Here is a 22,108-nt window from a genome sequence, read left to right on the forward strand (position 1 = left end):
CACGCTTCATTGGGTTAGAAACTGGCTGGATAGCCGGGCCCAAAGAGTCGTGGTGAATGGAACCAAGTCCAGTTGGAGGCCAGTCACTAGTGGCGTCCCCCAGAGCTCGGTGCTGGGGCCGGTCCTCTTTAATATCTTCATCGATGATCTGGACGAGGGCATCGAGTGCACCCTCAGTAAGTTCGCAGATGACACCAAGTTAGGTGCGTGTGTTGATCTGCTTGAGGGTAGGAAAGCTCTGCAGGAGGATCTGAATAGGCTGCACTGATGGGCTGAGGTCAACTGCATGAAGTTCAACAAGGCCAAGTGCCGGGTCCTGCACCTGGGGCGCAATAACCCCAAGCAGAGCTACAGGCTGGGAGAGGAATGGTTAGAGAGCTGCCAGGCAGAGAAGAACCTGGGAGTGATGGTGGATAGTCAGCTGAATATGAGCCAGCAGTGTGCTCAGGTGGCCAAGAAGGCCAACGGCATCCTGGCTTGTATCAGGAACAGTGTGACCAGCAGGGCTAGGGAGGTGATCGTCCCCCTGTACTCAGCTCTGGTGAGGCCGCACCTCGAGTACTGTGTTCAGTTTTGGGCCCTTCGCAACAAGAAGGACATCGAGCTGCTTGAGCGGGTGCAGAGAAGGGCAACAAAGCTGATGAGGGGCCTGGAGAACAAGTCCTGCGAGGAGCGGCTGAGGGAGCTGGGCTTGTTCAGCCTGGAGAAAAGGAGGCTCAGGGGCGACCTTATCTCTCTCTATAGGTACCTCAAGGGAGGCTGTAGCGAGGTGGGGGTTGGTCTGTTCTCCCACGTGCCTGGTGACAGGACAAGGGGGAATGGGCTTAAGTTGAGCCAGGGGAGTTTTAGGTTAGATGTTAGGAAGAACTTCTTTACTGAAAGGGTTGTTAGGCATTGGAACAGGCTGCCCAGGGAGGTGATGGAGTCACCATCCCTGGAAGTCTTCAAAAGACGTTTAGGTGTAGAGCTTAGTGATATGGTTTAGTGGGGACTGTTAGCGTTAGGTCAGAGGTTGGACTCGATGATCTTGAGGTCTCTTCCAACCTAGAAATTCTGTGATTCTGTGATTCTGTGATTCTTATTCATGTGAAATAATAGCCAAATAGTTAATAAATAAATAAATAGCCAAAAGTTAATAGAGTAGCACATGTAAATAAGGTGGAACATGCTATATTGCATTATTATGCAGTTAGAATAAATGAAATTCTTTTTTTTTTTTTTTTTTAAGAGAAAATGAAAGTCCTCTTGCAATTGAAATAAGTGAAATCAAGTTATCTTTGATTATCTTCAAACATGTCTTACCTTTTTGTGTACGTGGTAGATTTTTCTTTACCAATAATATTTTAAGGAACATTTTTGTACTGCTTATTTAGAGAGATTAGGTCTTAATAAGGGAATGTCATCACTTGCAGACATATAGAGGAGTTATGTGCCTCATAGCAAATTATCTGTTAGCTGCATCCATGAATATCTGAATGACTAATATAAAGAACATATGTAATTGGCAATTAAAAGCAAATCTCAATAACAATATGATTCTATGTAAAGTTCCAATCAGAATTTTAAAGAAATATCTGAAAAAGCAAATTCAGTGCAGAGGCAGAGCTTGAAAGACGGCCTGTAGCTGAAGGAGGCAGAGAAGGTGTATGCAGTTATGTACAAGGAAAAGGAAACAATACAAAAAAAAAAAAAAAAAAAAAAAAAAAAAAAGAACTATATTATTTTGCTGGAGATATCAAACAAAAAACGTTTTCCTTCTTCCCTCATCAATTCTTCCCTCAACAGCTCTGCAGTCTGTTGGTCCCACTGGGCTACTCCTAAATTCTATGATTTGCAGGCTAAGAAAAACCCCAGTGTCTACTTAAAGCTTCAGCATTCAGTCAGGGACTGTCCTTTCCAGTCAGTGTCTGTGACACGTGCTCATCTCTGTTAAATATAATTCAATATTTTATTTAATTCAGCTTTCTGCCCTGATGTCCAGTCCACCTCAGGAAAAAAAAAAAAAAAAAAAAAAGAATATTTGTATATTCTTTGTATATCATCCCAACAGAGTTTTTCCACATTTTGCCCTTTTCTCCATTTCTTTTGTTCTAAAAATAAAATATGAAGACAGGTAGAATGGTCAAGAAATATAAATTAATCTTAAACCAGTACAACTATTTTAGAAACCTCAGCAATGACCAAAAACCACACGCAAATATGCACACAACCACTTGGAAGCAGTGCAACTTCACCAACATGAGGACGTGTCAAAAGCAACACAGGGTGACAAAACTGAGCTTTGTAATCGCTGGTATCATGTGTTATAGGTAAATTATCTATATCACAAGACAGGCCAAAGTGTGCCCCGTTAGCTAACTGTGAATTTAAAGAGGCTTCAGAGAAGCCTTATTAATTGAATTACAGACAAAAGGAACTAGTAAATGTTGCATGGGGCCCAGCATTATTGTCCCAGAGAAGCCTGAGTTAATTATTAATACTAGGTGTGGAGTTACAGCTCACAAAGTGCTAGGTGTACAGTACTTTGGGCACTTCAGTGTTGCACAGAAAGGATGAATTACAGCTCTCAGAGGTTGCTGTTAATGAACAGGATTCAAGTGGATTGCTCACATTTTTCAGTAACAGTTCAGGAAGGTTTCAGTGACCAAGATCAAAAAACTCATTAAAAACAAATGTCATATCAATATTGATCACCCAGGACTTTTCCAAATCTTAGAAATGTTGGCTAAAAGCTGACTGCAAAACAGCTGTTGCCAGGCATAGCTCACTTGAGAGCAGTTCAGCAATAATGATGGGCAAATTACAGTGTTATTCAATACCCAGCCAACCTTCAGGACAGCCAGGCTGGCCTCCAGGACTGCTAGTAAAAATCCTGAAATGCCCATGTCAACAAACTTGAAACACAAATTCATTGGAGTTTAGACATCCCATCCAAAGATGAGAAATTTCCGTCATCTTACATATTCACTTTATGTATATGGATACCTTTGGATTTTGTATACATATTTTATGTACGTTATATTTTAATATGTATATATACATATATGTGTTTTCTTTCTACTTATCTGTCTCATTGGATTCTTTGATAAAATCCTGGGGAAAAAAAAAAAAAAAAAAAAAAAAAAAAAAAAGAGCAAGAAAGAAAGAGAGAAAACAGAAAAAAAAATGTAAAAGAAAGAGAAGAAGAAAGATTTGTCCTTGGTATATGAAGAGATTGCTGTGCTCCTTGGATTATTTATAAAAACTAGTAAGTTTTCATTGTTGTCTTTACAGTATTTAATTGGAATTCCTTTGAAAGGCCAAAACCTGAGAATTGTCTGCTGTTTTGTTGTTGTTTTGCTTTGTTTCCTATCATCATCTTGTTTGTTTCGATAGTTTGTTAATTGTCTTGTGATACAGTCTTAAACTGAGACCACAGTTGGCATGTTTCTGGATTCTTTGTACAATTGCCTGGTTATATGAACTTCAATAAAATTCTCTAGCAGAGGTAAACTACCTAGCTATTAATAGTCTTTCTATTATGGAGCACAAACCCTTATCTATCCAATAATTAGGTTAGTATTCCAGATCCAAACACAGTAGCACAGCTTTTGAACCTTCCCTTTAGCTTCATATCTATTCAAAAAACAATCAAGAATGCATAGACAGTGATGCAGTCCCCCGAATCAAACATTTAGCTGTAAATTGTGATAACTTTCCTCAGAGTTTATCCAACTTGCAACAATCCCATGAGATTTTTCTTTTGTGTCTTTTTCTAATTCAAAAATCTTTTCAATATTTTAACCCTCTCTCTCTTAATTTCAGTGTTGTAAATAATGACTGATGGTCATTACTATCAGATGGCTCTTAAGTTAATTTCATGCTGTCCTAAGTAGCACGTGTCAAAGGGAAAAGTGCATGATTATCTTCTCCTATAGAAAAGGCAAAATAAGGGTGCTCACAAACAATTCAAATCAGCAAAAGGAAAATGAGAAATGCCAGAAAGCTCTTTTGAAGAGCTTTCTCTGAAATATTTTTCTCTGAAATGAGATAAAAGTCTAGGCTCCAGCCATTCACAGGTTCTCAACAGCAGGGACTGCAATGCTCTCTGTTCACAGCCATGTCCACTTGTTAGGGGAGAGAAGCAATGGTGTTTGTCACATAACATCTTTTCATTCCTTTCAGTGGTTTCTTTCTACCTCTTTTCATGTCTTCAGACCAATAGAGACCTGACCATGTCTGAAGCTGAGATGAGAGTCTGAAGGTGATAGTATAGCTCCAAAATGCAGAGGAACACTCTGCATCACACTTCTACAGAAAATAACCAGGGGGGCTAATAAAATGCATCTTTCTAGACATGGGGATCCAAATTAGAAATTAGAGCTGGTCTAATTTTGTAGTGCATCTCAATTAAGAATTCCATTTCAGCAGACAGGGTTTCAGTCACATTTTGACAGAAGGCATTTTCTACAAAGTGACCAGTTCTGTGACTAAGTTTTAAAATTAATTGCTCGTCCATGGATTTTCAGAAAAAAAAAACAAAAAAAATGAAGGAAAAGATTAATCTTTCACAAAATTGTCACTAGACCTAAGTAGAAAATGTGTGTCCCATCCTATACATTCTAATTTCAAAGCTTACTTCTTTAAAATATGCATATATTATAATTAGTTTGCATTTGGAAAAGAAACTGGATTTGAATCAACCCACAGAATACATTATCCATTGAAAATTCCTAAAGAAAATTTTAGAAATGTTTTAAAAACATTTTATTTTTGTCACTTTTTAGAAGCAGGCAAATTGATGAAAATTAAATCTTTCCCCAAAAAAATGTTGTTCTAACGAATTAGTTTTTCTTTCAAAAAATGTAAAGAACAAAAAGTCATATACAACCTTAATATTTGCTTTTCAAAATACTGCAAAAAAGTATTTTTCATATTTTGTCATGAAAATGTAAAAAGTTTTTGAGCATTCACAGGGAAACGTTTTTTTGTTTGTTTGTTTTCATTTGGAGTACCTTGGAGTACCTTGGTGCATAGTTTTCCTTTTGCAATGGTATCCTCCCCAAGCTCATCTTACTTTCTAGAAAAAAGCAATCATAGATGTTCCACACAGACATATTTCATATGCTGTCTCCTTCCATTATGTCCATGTCTCCTTGCCAAACAAAAAACTGTCTGGAGGAGAACTCATCTTTTTCCTGTTACTTGTGCCTAACCATATATTTTGCTGTTGCTTGGTTAGTACCACAGTGAATGAGCTACTTAAAACACAGGAGCATAGCAGCTTTGGCAATAATAATAATAATAATAACCCAATTTCTTGTGATTGGTGGAAATTTAACTGATAATTTAACTGAAATGTATTTTTTTTCATAATGAAAATGTATTGATAGATTTGCTAGGAAAAAAATCTAGATTTATATGTAGCTTGACTAATGGAAATTCAAGCTCACATTCCAATCATGTTTTCTTTGTTTTCTTTTTGATAAGTTTAAAAAAAAAAAAAAAATCTGTTCTCCCAAGAAAGTTAGGATAGAAAGAAAAAATCTCTCTCTTCGCTCACGTAATGTTGGGGTATTTATGAAATTGGATCATTTTTCCTTAATAAGACATTAAACACAGCAGTGGAAGAAGCTACCAACATAAATTTGACAACTGTAGAAAACAAAAGATTTTACAGGAGGTCGTAATGGAAACTTAAAAAAAAAAAAAAAAAGCAAACAAAAAAGACTTGAGTTTTTCATATCTGACAGAGACAAGAAAGCACTGGTCTGCAATGCCATTAACCTCTACTTTATCTGAAAGCACAGCCTGGAAAGGAGATACCAGAGATAATTTGAGGTAAATTTGTCTGTAGGTGTTGAAACAAAGTGAAAGTTTAGAAAAAATATTGCACAGTAAAAAGCAGGGTTGCAGATATTCATTACGAAAGTCAAACCATACTTCAGGACTGCCAACTTCTTTTTCATCTTCCATGGCTTGTTTCGCAATGTTGCAATTAGCTTCTTTTTTTCTTCTACCTCTTCTTTCAGCTTGGCCAATTCTTCCTCTGTAATTGGCTCCTCCTCAGAGTCAGAATCAGAGCTTCAGATAAAAGTGAGAATAAAAACCATCACCAAAACTCAGGAGAGAAAAAAGTTTTCAGTGAAGTGCATACATGGTGTTAATTTTTGTAAACTCTGACACCTAGAAAATGCCTTCCCTGCTGCAGTGAAGGTTTTACCTACACTTTATCAAAGGCAAAACTTGCACATGAAGTGCAGAGCCAAAGCTGAACCAGCACTACATCCAGAACAATGAAACTACAGATGAAGAATGACTTTTCCTTTGGTGTAAGTGTCCTGCAGGAGTAACAAGCCTCCTCAGAGTCCAACCCAAACTTGCAATACCTAATAGAATATTTTTATATATTTATGAAGTTTTAAAACAAATACAATAAAAGCAAATTTTTTTGGCAACATATCAAAATAAAAATTTCTTATTATTCATCCACCTTTAGGTTTTATGAAATACACAACATTGTAGCAAAAGCTACAATGGAGCAGTTTAAGATCTCCAAACATACAGGAGTAAGACAATATAGGAAAGAAACTCTCAGAGTAATCAGATGACCCACTATTAAACACTTAAATACTGAGAATATTATAAAATTAAAAACTTGAATTCACTAGGCATAAAATTTCAGGCTTCGTGTGATAAAAAAAACAGTGCCACATAAAGCATCAATCTAGAGAAAGCAAAATTGGTCCTGAAATATTTTTGAGCCAAACATATTTATTGTTATTATGATATTGTTAGGGCAGGTGAAGAACTATTTGAAGGATTAGGTCAAATGGAGAAAAGTCAATAAAAAGATTGGTACATATGATTCTGATGCATTATAAAGAAAATAATAAGTCATGTCAACGGATGAAAAACCAAAAGATTTTAAAAAAACTGTTTTATTGGGAGCTTCAAATCCTCATTTGTTACATTCAGCTGCTTTGCATTATAGAAAGCTGACAGCAATATACCCAATAGTGGGGATTTCCTTTGACAGAAAAATAAATAAATAAATAAATAAATAAAAATAATTGTGCTGTGCACAATTGAAATAGGCATATTTACAAGGCTGCAATGATAGTGGTAAGAAATGAGTGGCAGGTCGTTTCTTAGTAATCTTACTGAGAAGAAGAAGCTGTGCAGAACACAAAAGGTAAAGTAAGGATAAAAATGATTCTTGTGCCATTGCCCACTAACAGTTTATTTATCTTTGCAAGTGCAATTTATGTTTCATCTTTCTTTTTCCTTTGGCACCAGAAAAAATAACCAAATTTCCAAATTTCTAAACATCTTTAACACATAAAATTGTTTTGTTTCATTTTTTTTTCCATAACTACTTACATGACACAGTCAAACATTGTGCTGTTGCAGCAGCTTTTTCCTTTAGCTCAACTAGTTGAACACTCAGAGAGTCAAGCCAGAATATCAGAATTTTGCCTTCTACAAGAAAAAAAACTTAGACGTTCTTGAAAAGTGTGATTCTCAAATTTGAAGACCAGAAATTGTCTTTCTGGCTTTCACGCTAACACAGATCATAAAACATCATTCAGTAATTTCACAGCAAGCACTGTGTTCCTTGATTTCAATTCAATGCACAAAATGCATCTTTTCTTAAGTCAGTAGAACTCTTGAAATCAATGGCACTTCCTTAAATCACATACGTAATGAACTTGTTTATACTATTTATTTGTGTTCTGGTTTTAGTTTTATCTACTTTGTACTGATTTAATTATATTTTTGTTTGTGTATGTGTGTGTGTGTGTTGTTTTTTTTAATGTCATTTTACAGAGGTGAAAATTAAGAAGAAAATATTTTCTTGGAGTTTGAATGTTGTCAGGGGAAAGACTGAAAATATCAGTGGTGTCCAGTGATAAGACAAAAAAAACAACAAACATAAACACAGGAAGTTCCATCTGAGGAAAAACTTCTTTATTGTGAGGGTGACAGAGCACCAGAACAGGCTGCTCAGAGAGGCTGTGGTGTTTCCTTCTCTGGAGATATTCAAAACCTGCCTGGATGCCATCCTGCCCAATGTGCTCTGGGTGATCCTAATTGGTGGGGGTTTGGGCCAGATGATACCTGGAGGTTCCTTACCTCTTCAGTCATTCTGTGATGCTGTGACAAGTAGGACTTTAGGACACTAGAGAGGTGAATGAATAAATTTGACTACATTTTTCCTGTACTTTTTGTGTGAAAATTCTATTGGTCATTGATAATCTCCATAACATCTCCTGTCATTTAGTGCTCTTCAGCTCTTTTCTTACCAGCAAAAAGGTGCATGTACTGCTTTTATCTTCCACGTAGCTCTAGACTTTTGCAAAAGCTCTATACCCTTTAATAATTCTTCTAAAATCAATTGATTTACTTACATCAGAGCCAAACATTAAAAAGAGAAATGCATATACGAGACAGAACATAAGAGGCTATAGCTCAAGTGATGATTGCTATCAAGTACAGTTACTATACTTTACTATATAATATATAATTTTGACTTATCAGCCAAAATTAAGCCATTAAAGAACAAAATAGCTTCTGAACAGAGCCATTGAACCTAGGAATACTGCAGGAACCTAAGAATATCACAGATATTCACAGTAAGACTATATGGAGCAATTTATCATAAATGTTTTGGAGGTTATGATTATAAACAGTAAAGAGAGGTTCTTTTCACTACTTTACAAGTATCAATCATATTTAAGAGCAGAAAGTATTAAAGTAACCCAAATACCGCTCTTTTGCATGGGATTACCCTGTGAAACTCACTAGCAGAAGACAGCAGAGATCAAAATCCCAAGCAGGTTTAAATGATGATGATGATGATGTTAATAATAATAACAACAACAACAACTGTATGAACACATAATTTATCTAGAAATTCTTTATGCAGAATGATCAGTTATAAAGAGGTTTTCCTGGTTTAGATGAAAAGCGGGAGGTAAGAAGAAGGTAGCAACAGTAGAATCTGCTGACTTTCAGTGTTACCTAGGCAAAAAGTAAATATGCAATGTTTGTGGACAACAAAATTCATAATAACATCAGCAAAATCAACCTCATTCCCCCGTGGAATAATATCACATTTAATATATCATCTATATTTTTTTTTTTTACTTTTTTTTTTTTCCCCATTACCAAAGTACATTAATAAGATATACTTTGAAACAATACATAGTCTTTTCTATGGTAGGCTCTAAAAGACTTGCTAGACAGGCTTAATTTCTGTGTTCAAGCCATTATTTTCTGTTCTGAAGGTTTGCAAATCCTTTATGTGACTCATAGTTAAACTGATCACTACCATATTTTCCTTCGATTTGTTTTTTCCTTTTCATCTTTTGAAAACTATTTTAAGTGTTCTGGTATTTATTCCTATGTAACCTTGTCAGCTAGTCCCCTAAATGTCTAAAAATATAATGTTTTCAAATTATCTTCCAAAGCATCATCAGTTTTTCCTCAAGTGTTGTGATTTCTACATCAAGAGCAATGTCCTGAGCTGGGTAGCGATTTCAAAATATTTAGCCTATGCATTTTAATAGTTGGAACTTTGTAAGACAATGAAAAGCATTATGCCCTCATTCAATTTTTCATACTTTTAGTGGTCTCTTTAAATTAGTGCTCAGTAAATATTTACAATAGATTATTGGCAATAAGCAAAGGAATGTGGATTGGCAGATTCAGATCTGTTGCTTATATGAGTAGAGGAAAACGCACTGGAATATAATTGGCTTAACAGTGAATAGTCATCACTAAGGAAAATGTTAGTCATTCTCACGGGGAAAGGAAATGAGGTAGATGTATACTGAAATGGAATCATGAAGAAATTAAATACCTCAGCATGTCTTACTGTATTTTGTTCTTCTTTTGACTCCTCTTGTGCTCTCCAGGGATTCATTTGGGAACACGGTGTAAGAAATATTGAATGAGAGAAGGGGAATTTCTGTCCCTCTCCACTGAGATAAGCATATCTAGCTCCATTTTCTTCATTGTACACTATTCCCAGGGGCTATTTACTCTCAATAATATGGAGAAAAAAAAAAAAAAAAAAAAAAAAAAAAAAAAAAAAACACCACAGGATGCAAGAAAACACCAGGATGACAGATATAAAATAGAAAGAATTTTCAGGAGTTCTCTGTGCCAGTGCAAAGACTCCAGGTTGCATTAAATGCTTTGGAAAAGTTACTGATAATATTTCAATGGGAGTAACCATGTAACCATGAGACTTGGAACTTTAGAAAGTCCCATCTCAGTTCTTGGCTCTGAGCTTTGTTTTGGCATCAGTCTCCTAGAAAAGCTGACTTGAACATGGCTGAGAAACAAGAAATTAATTTTCTGAACAGTGTCAAGACAGGAGTTCTGCACTAGAAATAAAGCTAGACTCTGGAGTTTGGAAGGGTTATCAGCTTTGAGTTTAGGAGCTTTATGTTTTGTCTTTTGTTTTGTTGTTGTAGCTTTTGCTTGTTTTTTTGTTTTAGGAAAAAGCAGTAGAGATCTCGCTTCTTTTCAACTCGTTGTCATTTATTCCCCTCCTCTGTCACTCCAGAGAACAGCTCAAGAGCTTGGGACATTTTACAACAGTTAGGGGACCCTTGCTCAAGTTCCTGTTCTGACCAAACAGATTTGTCTCTAATCCTCAGGCTACCAGAAGGGTCTGGTTGGTCATTTCCCCATGTTCCACCCTGTACCTGTGACAGCCTCCTCACCATGTTCCACTATAGTGGACTTGAGTCTCCAGTTCCGATTGTGTTCTAATGAATAAGGGAATCATACTAACACTTGATATTTCACGGCTATAAATGAAATCAGGATTTACATAAGATAATTGATTTATATTAAAAAATAATAATTCACTGAATTACCCAGATCCTGATTTTTTTTTGTCTTTTTTCTTCTTGTTGGCCTTCTCTTTTTTTCCTTTCTTATCAGCCTTTTTGTCCTGTTTCTTCTCATTTTTGCCTTTCCCACTTTTATCACCTTTACCATCTTCTTCTTCTTCACCATCTTCCTTGGATTTCTGATTTGCTTTGTTCTTCTTCACTTTTGCAGGATCCCCATCAGAATCACTGCCCTCATTTCCACCTGCCCGTCCCCGTCCTCTCCGGTTTCTGTGCCTGCGATGCCCAGGTCTCCTTGGTTCATCTTCATCATCTCCATCCTCCTCACCACCACATCTGGCTCTCCCTCTAGCATGTCCCCTTCTGGTTCTCGGTGTTGCTCTCTTCACCTCTTTAACTATGACAGAAACAAAAGCATGAGAGAAGGCAGTATGTTAGAGGGAGATGTTCCGTCTTGCTTGTTTCATATAGATAATCAAAAATACCTGAGTGTGGCCTCAAAGTTATCCACACCCACTAACCTGTTCCTTTGACATTTTCTTCATTCTCAGCTACACTGCCTTCCTCATTGTCAACATCACTGCCATCTGTGGAATGGAAACAAAGGCCAGTGCATGTAAAATGTAGATTAGTCACTAGAAATTCAGGAGCTTTAGCCAATTGTTAGCATTTGACACATTGTGCACCCTTACAACATTTGACAAACCCAGCTGTTTGGAATGTGGAGAATAGCTTTCAAGAAATAAGATAAAGACAGAAAATAACAGTTATTCTTTCTTTCAGCACTCCTAGGTGCTGAAGCACCTAGAAGAGTGATATTAGACTTACCTAGTAGATTAGGTAAGTCTGAAAGTGATGACATAAAAAAACTTTCTCTCACAGAGGAAATATATAGGACAGCAGGACCCTAAAACAGAAACAGCAAGCAGCACCCTGAAATTGGAAGAAGAAAAGAGGAGTATTAATATGATTCTCCGGCAATTCTCATATTTTCTTGAAGATGTGAAAGGTAAGCACTGGCTGAGAATAAAGAAGATTAAAAGAGTCATTTTCTGATTTGACTGACTGGAGGGCATGAAGCTTCATAGTTAGAGCATCGCTGAAGAGAGCACAATCCCAGAGGAAAAGGAAACCTACTCCCAGATCTTCAGTTCTAGTAAACAAATCTCTAAGCATCTGACAAAAGTTCTCAAAAGCACCACAGCTCTCTTTTATGCTCTACCACAGTACTCCTTTGCCCCTCAAGAGTTGATGAAAACTTTGGAGATTCTAGAGGGAGATCCTGTTCAGAGAAGCCAGTATTTCTACATAGAGATATTTTTAATTTGGAGTGGATCTCTTCCTTGTGTGCTCTCCATAAGTGCAATAAGAGGTGTTGCTTCTGCTTCCCATCAATAACCAGGAAATAATCCAGTTCATTTACCTTGTACACACTGAGATGAGGATTATGTACATATGGAAAAGAAAAACAATCCCTTCTTTCATGTGCATTATATCCATCATCATACTGTATATTCATGACATGTTCTTCTGAAATACTTACATAAAGCATTCTCTGGAAATATTGATATGAACATATTACATACCATGTCACCACTGAAACTGTTAGTATTGTTTGTCAGCAATGTTTCTTCGGAAGCAGTCTAACTAATACCTGAGAGCTAATAGGCTCTCTTTCAGGTATCCTTGTTGCAGTTTGTAGATGTTGGACATCACTTGAGACATGCCAATGTAATATTGAAAGATACATGGTAGTAAGGGATTAATGACTAAGAAATATTACCTTGAATGGCAGCTGTCATTAGGCTCATACATAGCATGTATTTTCAGACATATGTTGTCTACCTTCCTCTTTGTACAGACGAGACAGGTGACATGTCATAATCTTTATGCTGTATTTTTCAGTCAAGAGGAAACTACAATTATCTTTGTTGTACTCATCCATAATTCTCCTGAGCTTTTCTTTCCACTCATTCCACTCATTCCCTTGTTACTTTCATGGATTTTATTAACCCACAAGAGATTCACTGAAAATTTATATACACACAGATTTATCAAGGGACTATTGTAGCTGTCAGGCACAACTTAGTCCTACCCAGTACCAAAGAACAGTAAAATACATAAGGCTGCAAACAAGAAGGAATCTTGTGTCTTGTTTCACTGCATACAATAATGTACAAAGTACTTTTATCCAAAATTTGACAGACATTTTAAAAATAGGACATATGTAGGGATTTATGTTCCCTCTACAAAACATTTAATTGAAATTGCAATTTCTATCAATTCCCCAGCATCTGCACACTTTTTTTTTTTTTTTTTTTTTTTTTTTTTTTAACTATACAAAAACGTTATCACAATATCATCAGTGGAATGTGAAAATAAGTGCTCCTTTGTTCTCTCTGGACATATGCCTTCTGTTGCTGACAGTAACTAGATCTTCATTTGACAAAGATCATTATGTTGCTATTGAAAGACTGCAAAGATGATGACAGGCAACTCTGAAGAGATACTTTGCATGTAACAATAGGGCATGGTCTTTTATTTGCAATTAATGCTTTTGCTGATTCCCTCTAGCCAAACAGAAAATCCCAGGGAAGTACTTAATGATACAAGATTGGCCTCACTGGAAATTCTGATGAGTATATACAATAAGAAAACAGTTATAGGTTTATCACATATACCAAAACGTGCATTAGCAGTGAAAGTGCATCATGCTGGAATTAACATCATATTGACATAGTCGTGAAAGTAACGATGGACTATGAAACACAGGATTAAAGAAAGCAGAATGTAGCTGTTGGGGTTTAGTTAATTTTTATAGCATAAGGGTAACAAATGTGTTAGTCTGAATCCAATATTTCAGGCAAAATGATATGTTAAACTAATAGATTTCAGGCTGCTTGAAGAAAGTACTAGGAATGTTGTTAGAGGAGAGTGTATGTGAATAGTGATTCCTGTGTGTTTCTTTCTTTTTTTTCACAGAATTGTTCAGGCACACAAGTGATAACAAGTTTTTTTAAGCAATTAAGGAAAAAAACAAACAAACAAACAACAAAAGAATAGAATGGAATCATGCAGCTAGAAGAAGGGTACTACATGCATGCCAAAGAGTCATGCAAAGTCCATCTTCAAAAAATGATTTCTTTAAAAAATTAAAATTATAACTCCAAAGTGAACTTCAGACCATTCCTGCCTCCGCAGTCTCATGCTCACCTAAAGATATAAAACATGCCCATTTTGTTTCTGATATTGCACTTTTAAAATAAAATAAAACAAATCAAAACTTCACCACCACCACCACCCAAAAAACACCACTTTGTTCTATTACTTTTACGTTTTATTTTTAAGTAGACAATTACTGTGAGTTTGCTAGAGGCTCACTGTCATGCACTTTGCTGACATTCATTCAAAAAACACCTCAGCCTTCCCTGTACTGCATCCATCAAAATTCAGTCAGACCTGCACAATAAAGAATGTTGGGGATTTGTCTTTCTGCTGCATTCACAGACAGAGATCTCTCCCAGGTCTTGGGATGTGATGCAGAAAGCATTGCACTATAGTTTATTTTTAAAAGATAGAAGCCACACAACACACCAGATCCTCTAATTTCATTGAATACACTGCACTCTTTGTCATGATCCATGTTACTAGAAACTCTAAAGCTCAAGGTAGAACTAGAAATCATTGTGGCAGCTGTAATAGCTGTTGGTGTTAGGAGAAGCAAAGTCACTGAGGAAGGGTATGAAGGACCTTTAACATCTGTATTATCTGAGGTCTGTCCTGAATAACACATATATGTGCATTCGTACATTCATACATTTGTGCATTCATACCCAGCTACGTACCCACACTATAGCTATTCCTGTAATTCAGACAACATGTATCAATAATCAACTTTTTATGTTTGGGGATTTTTCTCACATCATGCAAAGAACAATCTTGTTAACTGGGTAGATATTTGAGTAATGAGAGATAAATAATTATAAATTTATTCAACAGTATTATTATTAGAAAGCTATGTCAGATCATTAAGAGTGTAATGTTTCTCAAAAAGGAAAGCAAGAGGCTAGGCAGCTCATAACTCAGCACTTTAGTTGCTTGTGGCAAACTGTTTCTTACTGAATAACCAGAGAAGTACTTCAACTATACACAAATTACATTTCATGGTGACACTAAATCCAAATGCAGTTTAGCAATAAATTTAAGTGTTCTTCCACAAAACACAGCACAGAGAAACAGTAGAGAGGCATTCTGAAGGTAGTGCATTGCCATTCTGTATGAAAATTGAAGAGCATTTTTGATTCTCTTGCTTATTAAAGTAGAAATGTATAGTCTTTGATGTAGGCAAAAAATAATCACTATGTAGGATTCTTTTAGGTCTATAACTTTTCTTCTTTTTTAACCAGATCTTCATGTGATCCTACTTATCAAAAACTCAGGAAAACCTTGGTTGAAAGCAAGTCTCAATACAGTGCTCTCTAGAATTACACAATGTTCCAGAAGAGACCTCATTTCTTCACATTATTAGCACTCACAGGGCTCATTTCAGGTAATGAGGCTTTGAGTCAAATAATGTGAATTTATGTGACCTCAGCACAAACTATTTATCAGCTGTTACTTCTTCCAGAATACTGCATCTGGCCCTAATTATACAGATATTATTAGGTATATCTGAAACTATAGTCTCTAACTCCTTATGTTCTAGGAAAGCCAATTATTTCCTGTTTTATTTTTTTTGTTTACTTATTTTTCCCTGGTAGTTTAAGGGAAACTTTATTACCTTTCTAGACTAAAGGCAACAAAGGTGTAAAAGGTGTAATTTGAATAAGCTGTCATCTCACTTAAAATCTTATTTATGTTTAGACACGTATATGCCGGCTAGGCTAAAGAAAGGTAGACTGGGCTCAAGCCAGAGACAAAATGACAAATGTCAGCATACAGCTCAGGAGGAGCTCAAAATATCGACATGTTGGCTGGTGAGGAAATTGAGCACAGAACAAAATTTATAAAACTATAGAAGTCTTTGCTATGAAGTGGTCATGTAGCAGAGTAGGGGTTGGATTTAATTTGTTTTGTTTTGTTTTATGCCAATAAAGTTACCTTATTTTATCAGTGTGGGGGTGATAATGATGCTTGGAACTAACCCAAAAAATATGTCCCTTTGTAATATCGTTGCCCACACTGCTACTACTAAAAACCAATTGCTAGTAAGAGCAATTCTATGTTCGCATGCCTTGGAAAAAAATAAATAATAATAATAATTTAAAAAAATGATTTGTATATGATTCAAAAATGTTCAAATATGATTCAAAATTGACTGGTTGTCTATTCTAAGTTACAAATTTAATTTGTATTAATTAATTATTAATACAATGAATTTGATCATATTTGATCATATGCAGTGATCTGCAAGGAATTAAGAATGGATTTATTTTTTTCCAGTGCCAGAAAGGTGTTAGCCTAGACAGCTAATAAACCAGGTGCCCAAAATACAGAAACAACCATATAAGGTCATATGAGATAACAAATGCACGTGAAGTCTCAGTCAAAAAGAATAGCAAGAGATATATATTATCTATTTCTAGGTATTTGCATGTATTCTCGTAATATTATTTCTAATCACATAAATACAACTGTGTCTCAGAACATTCTGTGAGGAAAAATATCACTAAAAATAACTATCAAACACACCAGAAATAACATACCACGAATTCAACAAAAGTCTACAGCAGAAGAGTGAAATAGTACAGAGTTAATTATCTAGGATTTGAGACTTTAACAATTGAAAGCTCATACTCTTTGTGTATTTCTAAGCAGTGGAGAAAACAGCTTACCCAGTGCTGGGCATAGGAGGAGGGGACTGGAGCAGTGGGGTCAGAGTGGATGTTGCCTGCAATATAAAGCCTGACATACTTGCTGTCCCCATGAATGACTTTCCCACCACTGAGATGTAGGGCACCTATGACTTACTACAGTACACTTTTGCCACAAATCCAGTTCCCCTTCTGGAACACAAAAATGTGGTAAAACTTGACACTGAATACATGTTTCACCCTATTATTCCATCTTTCATGTGGTCACACAAACTTTTTATATGTCCCCAGGAAAAGGTTTACATACAAACAAGATCTATGCTTGAATAAGAGCCCAGTCCCACACTTGAAATACCAGGTAAATGTAACTTGCACAGACAGAAGGAGAAAAGGAAGGTTAACAGATCTCCACCATGATTTGTAAAAAAAAAAAGAAAAAGTTATTAATGGAAATACAGATGTTCAACAATGAAGAACTAGTTATCTGCAAAGACTTTGGCCTAAGTCCCTCTGCTTTTCCAGAACTGACAAGGAGAATTTTTTCCTAACATCTTTGTGCTCTTGTGCTATTAAAAAAAAAAAAAAAAAAAATCTGATTTTTTTTTTCTTATACTGCAACATCTCCTCAAAAAACAAGATCCAGAGCTGATGGAATAGAAGAGCATTGGGAAAGCTGAGATTTAAAAAAAATATGACAACTCTGATACCAAGAACTTAAGGCTGCTGACACGTAATTACATTTCCAGAGTAACCTGGAGAGTTTGGGAGAAATAGAAAAGTTTAAAAGTGATCTAAGGAAAGAAAGCATAGGAGTATTCCAAATCCTCACGCATGTAATTTCTTTCCATCATTGACCCTGTTCCAGATATAGAAGCATAAAATTTTATCTTCTATGAAAAAACAGAGTAGGTGTCCCAAGTCCCAAATCCAAAAATCTGATTATTTCTTTCTTGTCTAATAAATATATTTTTTCCTGTACTTTTGTTTTCAGACCTGCACTATGAATATGATGCAGAATTAACATTGTAGTTTTATTTCCAGATTTATGGCCTCCTTTGCACAACTTTTACATACAAACCTGATGGCTCAAAATTGCTTTCTCCTCAGCTTTAGTGAAAATAAATGTGATATATATATATATATATATATAAGCCAAGTAGATTATTTATATCTTTCCAAAATGTCTTAAATTTATGCCTTTTTAATGATGTTCTGCTTGACTCTAACAACTAGGCTAAAGATTGCTCCTCTCCCCAGTCCCTATCCTAAATAAAAATTTTCCATGTTTCATAATGAGATACATTTTTATGTTATCTAGATTCAGAATACTATTCTGAGAAATTATCATTAGGTAAACAAAGTACCAAAAGCAAACAAATAGAAACAGAGTGGGACTGCATAGGTTTTGTTTGGCCAGTTTCCAGTTGTTTTTTTCATTAAATTATTTTTCATTAAATATCAGAACCATCAAAGTGACCTTTGATGGTTCTAGAAGATGTGAGATTATTTATTGAGCTGTTTAGAGATTCAAACTGATCTGTAAAAACCCAAAGCCTTCTATTTATATTCTTAATTCTTGGAAGCAAAAAAAGATACTAGCTATGCACTGCATATAGCTAAATACTAAAATTTAAACTGAAGGTTACAGGATGACTTCAGAAATGCAGTAGAGAGAATTTCACCTTGAATAAGCTAAACGTCAGATACACAGCTCATACAAAGTGTCCTACATGGGCAAAGGCTAAAACCCATCACTGAAAATAACTTTCCTGGCCTTCAGTGTTTCAGAATTCATCTCCTCTCTCAGCTTTCTGGTAATTTCATTAAAGAAGAAAAAATAATTTCATAGCCATAATAATGGAAAGAACACCTTCATAGCTGCCCTTGAATGTGTCCTAGATTATTATTATCATTGAAATATAAATTGAAAAACAAAAATAATAAATAAGAATTTCATTTCTGGGATTAGTAGAACTACTGATATTTGAGACCATACTTTTTTGTGGTTTTCCAAGTTAGTGTTGCATTTTTTAGTTCCTATGAACAGAAATAATAGTTGCAACTTAAATATATATTTATATAACCTGTTAAGCATTAGCTATAAATTTATGAAGTAAAATCATTCATATTCAGTTACACTCACACAAGCAAATAAAGTGCTTATTCTTCCGCACCTAAACTGGCAATGATGTAAATACTAAACTAGCCAGAATATTTGTACTATGATGTCATGAAGGCACCAATATGTCCCTTAAGAATTAGTGGCCTGCTGTAGCCTGCAGACCGCTACAGCAAAAGAGGTTCAAGACGTTGCTAGAGGGGGCAATATGCTTTTCCTCTGTGCTACTAAAGAGAATTTGCCCAAAATCATAGCCTAGTCAATATTTGAAAATTACTACATGGAACAAATGTAGGAGAAATATTATTTAATTTCAATTCACATCCATAAATTGATCATTGGTTTTCCACTGGTAAGAAAAAATGACACGTCTGCTAAATATTCTGCTAAAACAACAGACTAAGCCATGGCAGATCCAGCAGGCACTGGGGATAACAGTGAGGATTCCATCTGATTACAGTCTCCTTTTCCAGTTTCCTTCCAGGGTGTATTTACACACCCCAAGGTATGAGTGTTGTTTCTCACAAAAGGCAGAGGAGAAAGATAATTCCACAAGGAACTCCTCAGAATTTCAGCCCCTTCATGAAAGCATAGATAATATTTTACAGGCCATTGCCTATTCCACTGTCTCTGTGGATTCACACTCCGTTTACTAAACAGACACCTAAACATGTAGTGCTTGGCCTACCCAAGCTCTGACAAGCTTTCAAACCCATTGCTAACTGTAATAAAGCAACAGGGAGAAGCTGCATTTGCATTTTCTCTTCAACACACAGTTAGCTTGATGGTGGGCAATTTTTCATTTTCATTGCAGTTTTTACTGCAAAAATTAGGATCAGAATATTAAATGTCCAATGCATTCTAGAAAGCTTGAGATGACAGTAAATCATACCAATCTGACCTTTTCAGGTTTGAAATGTGATTTATTTAGCTTATTCTCATTCACTCATAGTGGTGTTAACATGGGAGGAACAAAAGTTTATATATAAATATAAAAAAAAAGATACAGCCTATGTTCAAGCTACAAATGTAGCATTCTTGGTTGATCTTAGCCCAGCTGCATTTTTTACTATCTTGTGGGGAAATAGCTCTCCTAAGATAGTCTAAGTATCTACAACTGACATTTTTATCCCGATTTTATTGTTGTTATAGGCTCTTTTCTTTTGATCTCTTTTAAACAACCACTCTGAAGATTTGCGCCCTAAGTCATTTTCTTTATGGGAAGCCTAGGAGAGTTAATTCACGTTCATGATCTTAGTGAAATAGACCATACAACTTCTACCATTCCAGATTTTGTAGAAAACATGCAATGAAACAAGAAGAAAGGCTTCACTAGATCAGAATATATAAAAATAAAAGATCTGTGGCCTTAAACTGTATTTCTGCAACTCTTCTGCAGTCCAATCTTTGAAAAAATACTCCTCAAAACTGTCAGCAATGATGAAGCAAAAGATACTGTACCAAAATTGTAAAAAGTTTAGTGTCTGAGCTCTGTGCTGACTAATTGTAGTCAGAAGACTCAGTCCAATATATGAGACTAGAAGGCAGATGATTACAGAAAACTTAGGACCTTGATAACATAAGAAATCATTCATTAGAAATGTTAATAAAAACATGTATGTTCTATGATCATGCCCATTTTCTTCTTATTCAGATAAAATTCTACATATGCTACATTAAATTGTGTGTTTCCCTCATGCTAAAATGAGATCCAATAGCATGTACTTATTAAAAAATAAATTTATCAGTATCAATATTTGTAGGAAAAGAAGAGGGAAGGAGGTAGGGAGGGATGAAGATGTTCAAACAAGAGGAAAGAAAATTTTATCAACACTAAAATGCACTAAGGATTATATTCTGCTAGAATGTTAAGCAATCCCTTATGATATTTTCAACAGAAGCGATTACTATTACTCTAACTATTATTTTACATTATAAATATGGATTAAAAAACACAGAAACACTTTTTCATAGTAACAGCCTTGGTACTTAGCGAGGCTTAACAAGAATTAATACATTCAGAAACCATTTCAGAATAATATACCCGAAAATTTCCTTCTGTGATGAAGATTATTAATTTCATGTTTGTCACAAATCAAAAATATCAATATTTTGGTAATAGCAATATTGTTCATATCATACATACAGTTCATATAATACTGTTGTTTTGCATTTTGCCAGAACAAGAAATGTCATTATTTATAATCCTAGAAATCATTTACTAGCATCCAGAACAGAGATGTATCAGTGCAGAAATATTGTTAATGGTTCATGAAGCATTTATGCTACTATGAAGAATATGATAGAATTTACTACTAAATACTGAAAGCAATAAGCAATGGAAAAGTATTGCACCTTACAGAGGCCACATAATATCTTAATTTTCCTCAGGATCCTCATAAAGTACAACAGGTAATAGGGCTGTGGTTGCATGCTTTTGATTTATGAACTAGTAGAGAACCACACAGATATCCTATAGCTAGCAAACTTACAGCAAAGTTGCTTTCAACAACCAACTAAAATACATTTCTGAACAAAAGATATATTAAAATAAAGGAAAATTTATATCAAATGGAATGACAAGAAGACAAAATTTGCACATTGTTGAGCTACATGCAGAAAAATAAAAGTTTAAGATGTATAATCATAGTTGTAATTACCATTTCCTTCAATGTTTGTTGGGTTTTCATGTTTAGGCATTGTGACTTATTTCTCAGGTCTGCTCCAGCTGCTACCTAAATAGGAGATTGTCTGAAGGTTGAGTGGTTCACGATAAATTCAACATCGTCCTCCTGTCTGTCACTGAATGGATGGCACTGGTGAAGTTTCACCGACTGAAATATAAGAAGATACTAATTTCCTAAGTAATTAATCTTTCATGAATGTTTAGTTTACTACTTAGGGTTTGCAAGCTAGGGTCAAAAGAATGGAAGTTGTTCACCTTCTTTACAATTGTTAGCGAAAAAAATAAAAATTTCCCACAATGTACTTATCTATGACTAATACTAATGTTTAAACGCTTAAGTGCCCTACTGTACAAGGATGTTGCATGGTGTCCTCACAAGGACACTTAGGTGAATACAGGTCTACATTTCTACTGTGTTGTATGTAGAGGATTTTTATTTTTTTCTCATGAAAGACAGCTATTATCTTAGAGTTACATTTAAATGGCATTTAAATAGCTTTAACAAACGAAAGCACCGTAACACTGATTTAACATACCTTAGCAAAAGAAGCCTGACAATGATATATCTGCTGGTTTATATTTGCTTCACTGGAGGTGGCAGTTCCCTTAAAATTCCTTACTTCTGTATTTATGCAAATATTGT

General features: G+C 35.3%; 1 protein-coding gene across 1 annotated transcript in view; it reads right to left on the reverse strand.

Annotated features, from left to right (window-relative positions):
• TMC1 (transmembrane channel like 1) overlaps positions 1-12,649 on the reverse strand; it is a gene marked incomplete at both ends in the record, with an annotated part of 65,722 nt that extends 53,073 nt beyond the window's left edge. The window contains 4 exons of the mRNA XM_082783908.1: positions 5,923-6,063; positions 10,872-11,244; positions 11,369-11,434; positions 12,631-12,649. Of these exons, the coding sequence (XP_082640034.1) occupies positions 5,923-6,063; positions 10,872-11,244; positions 11,369-11,434; positions 12,631-12,649 (599 nt within the window). The remainder of the gene's footprint in view (positions 1-5,922; positions 6,064-10,871; positions 11,245-11,368; positions 11,435-12,630) is intronic.
• Positions 12,650-22,108: the final 9,459 nt, after the last annotated feature.

Source organism: Aythya marila (genome assembly GCF_965140915.1).
Source record: "Aythya marila genome assembly, chromosome: Z".
In the NCBI taxonomy this organism is placed as follows: domain Eukaryota; kingdom Metazoa; phylum Chordata; class Aves; order Anseriformes; family Anatidae; genus Aythya; species Aythya marila.